Raw genomic sequence first — 3,151 nt, 5'->3', positions numbered from 1 at the left:
GGCACACAAAATACAAAAAATTAAAATTCAAAGAATGTAGACAAGATACCTGTGGCTCACCCCTGTAATCCTAGCACTCTTTAGAGAAGCTGAGGTAGGTGGATTGCTTGAGTAAGAGCAAGACTTGATCTCTACTAAAAATAGGAAAAACTAATCTGGCGTAGTGGCACACACCTGTAGCCCCAGCTAACTTAGGAGGCTGAGGCAAGAGGATCACCTGAGCCCAGGAGTTTGCAATTGCTGTGAACTATAACGTGGGGCTTCACCCAGGGCGACAGACTCCGCCCCCCCCCCAAAACCACACAAGTAAAATCATACAAGAACATGAAAAAAATCCCTTTGAGCTTTGCTATAGCACCTGAGAGTCTGTGGAAGGCTATAGAAGTATTTTCAGTTTATAGGCTGGTGCAAGGACAGGTAGGAGCAACAGCTTGATTAAACCAGGTATGGGATCTAACACTCAACGGAAAGGTTGTCTTCACACAATTCATTTAGGGATCTGACTAAGCCAGAAAAATACAAGCACTCACACAGAAGGGTAATATATCAATTTTGTTACCAATTATGGGAAATAAAGTCATCAGCTGAGCAAGGAATGAGAAATTGGAAGGTTTGAGGTGAAGATTCAAAATGGGTGACTAGAGGTGGGCAACAGCACATGCCCAACTGGTAATAGACTAGCAACCAGTTTCTCTTGACAAATTTAGCTGCAGTATAGGTGCAAAGTAGTATGTTTATATCCATTTATCTATGCAATTTGCTAAAAAATAGCTGGAGGCAAAAGGTATAATTTAGAGTAATAAAAAAACCCTAAAAGCCAGTGGGCTCTTCCCTTTCTATTACTCAGTTCAACACACTGGTTCTCCAAATAGTAGTAATCTCTGGATCATCAGCATCACCTAAAAACTTCTTAGAAATGCAAACTTTCAGGCCTCCCCCAGAACTACTGAATCAGAAACTCCAAGGTCAGAGCCCAACAGGCCTTCCAGATGATTTGAGAACCATCAAAATGTTAAAGCATATAGTAAAGCATTTCACCTTTCATGAACCATTTATATAAACACTTCCAGATCACTACAGCTTAAAATCGTGAACAGGAGCCCTTTTCAACTACTTAATAAAATCTACACAATAGGACAGAAAAGTTTACTATCATATCATAGTGTCTGATTCTTGATTCTGTCAAGACTATTTAAAAAGAATGTTCAGGGAAAAAAATCACAAATAGGATTCTTTATTTGTCATTATTAAAAGCCTGAATTTTAGACGGATTCTTGGACTGGTGGTTCATATCCATCAGCTCGTTCAACTTTAGCACCTGTCTCGTCCCCAGTAGCTTTTCCAGAACTACTACCTTCACCATGAAGCTCCATGAGTTTTCCCACTAAAAGGAAGAAAAAACTTTATTAGTTATAGCATTGTATCTTGAAACAATTGCCTTCAATCCCACAGTCATGACAGGGAGAAAAAAAGACTGATACAAAGGTCAAGAGAAAAAAACACCCCTCCACAATGTATCTGGCTCCACATTTTTTTCTTTAAGGAATTCTACAATTTGTTACTTACACTCAAACTTGGGTTTCTTCAGCATTTTTACTTTTCTAACGAAGACATCATGGAGAGGATAAATAGACTGGCATGCCTTTTCTATGTCTTTTCCAATGCTATCTGGAATCCTGAAAACAGCCAATAATGCCAGAAATTAATATTTCTTGAAAAGTCCTCATTCTCAGTTGTAAGGAGATAAGCCATTCCCTTTAAACAGAAGCCTTAGAATAAACTACACACAATAACACCTACCTCCTTATCCCACACAAGCCCTCATGTAATAGTCTGGCCTTACTTTTTTCATTACACCCTCTTAGCCTACTATGTAATGCATGGGAATATCAGAAAAATGTAAGTTATCATCGGACATCATCTGGGACCGAAACTTTTTTCATCACTTATGCCCATGCATTTAATCACGCAAGGTTTTGTCTATTCAGCATTTGCTTTTTGGTATTTTTTTCAGTGTTATTTTTTAATTAAAGCTAACACATTTTCTATGCAAGTCTATCTGCTATGAGATAGCATCATCCAAAAAATATATATATATAGTCATTATATTCCATTTACTGACACACGTTAACACTCATGTACAGTGATATGGCCCCACCCTGTACCACATGCTTTCTCTCATCAGAGGGATCATCAAATATTCAGAGTCCTATTGTGTGAGGAAGGAAAGAAACACTTACAATTTATTGACAACTTCTTTCAAGTCGTTTGTCTGCACCTCTCTGGTCATGATTTCCATCATTTTCTTCCGGATTTGGCGAACCTGTTGGTGCTGGGCATAAGAGGTCTTCCGTATCTGATTGTTGCGTTTTTTAGTAAAACCAACACAGAACAGACGAAGCAAATAACCATCGGTAGTCTTAACATCAACATGAGCTTCAATCATAGTCTAGGGAAAAAAGATACTGTTAGACATAACAGGTCTTAATATTATCCCTCAAGTTGTAATTCTGAAAAGCTGCAATGTCAAATATTCATTATGCAATATAAGTAGTCCAGTAAGTATCCGGTTTGTAGAATTACCTTCCTTAAAGTAAACTTACCAAGTTACTCCCAAATTCTATCCTTCACATCCAATTAATAAATACCAAGTCATCTCAACTGTCTTCCTTCCTCTCTAATCATCACTATCACTATCTCAACTGCAAGCACACCCACACCCTTTGCAGATGTAAACATATTACTTTTAACAGCCCACCCCATATCAATCTCACAATTACACCAGAGGAAAGAAAATAGGTTTTAAGAGAGATTCAACAATACTCTATTAGAATATCTACGCTTGTATTTTCATCTTTCCTTTTTTCTGGGAGACAGAGTCTCATTTGGTCATCCTTGGTAGAGTGCTGTGGCATCCAGCTCACAGTAACCTTAAACTCCTGGGCTTAAGCGATCCTCCTGCCTTAACCTCTTGAGTAGCTTGGGACTATAAGTACCCACCACAACTCCTGGCTATTTTTTAAAGAGATGAGGTCTCGCTCTGGCTCAGGCTGATCTTGAACTTGTAAGCTCAGGCAATCCTCCCAAGTGCTGGGATTACAGGCATGAACCACTGTGCCGGCTCGGCGCTTATAGCTCAACCGGCTAAGGC

At 39.0% G+C, this 3,151-nt stretch overlaps 1 protein-coding gene and 1 non-coding gene across 2 annotated transcripts in view; both read right to left on the bottom strand.

The window, feature by feature from the left end:
• Positions 1 to 1,217: 1,217 nt before the first annotated feature.
• Positions 1,218 to 3,151, bottom strand: part of RPS3A (ribosomal protein S3A) — a 5,738-nt gene continuing 3,804 nt past the window's right edge. The window contains exons 3-5 of the mRNA XM_023513449.1: positions 2,241 to 2,449; positions 1,567 to 1,676; positions 1,218 to 1,384 (exon numbers count right to left, since the gene is read on the bottom strand). Of these exons, the coding sequence (XP_023369217.1) occupies positions 1,263 to 1,384; positions 1,567 to 1,676; positions 2,241 to 2,449 (441 nt within the window). The 3' untranslated portion in view covers positions 1,218 to 1,262. The remainder of the gene's footprint in view (positions 1,385 to 1,566; positions 1,677 to 2,240; positions 2,450 to 3,151) is intronic.
• Positions 1,886 to 1,951, bottom strand: LOC111725477. Its single transcript, XR_002773535.1, has one exon. It is a non-coding gene; the product is annotated as a small nucleolar RNA SNORD73 (small nucleolar RNA).

Source organism: Otolemur garnettii, unplaced genomic scaffold (assembly GCF_000181295.1).
Source record: "Otolemur garnettii isolate 467f Iridium unplaced genomic scaffold, OtoGar3 scaffold00041, whole genome shotgun sequence".
In the NCBI taxonomy this organism is placed as follows: Eukaryota; Metazoa; Chordata; class Mammalia; order Primates; family Galagidae; genus Otolemur; species Otolemur garnettii.
This window is presented reverse-complemented; position numbering and strand designations above follow the sequence as displayed.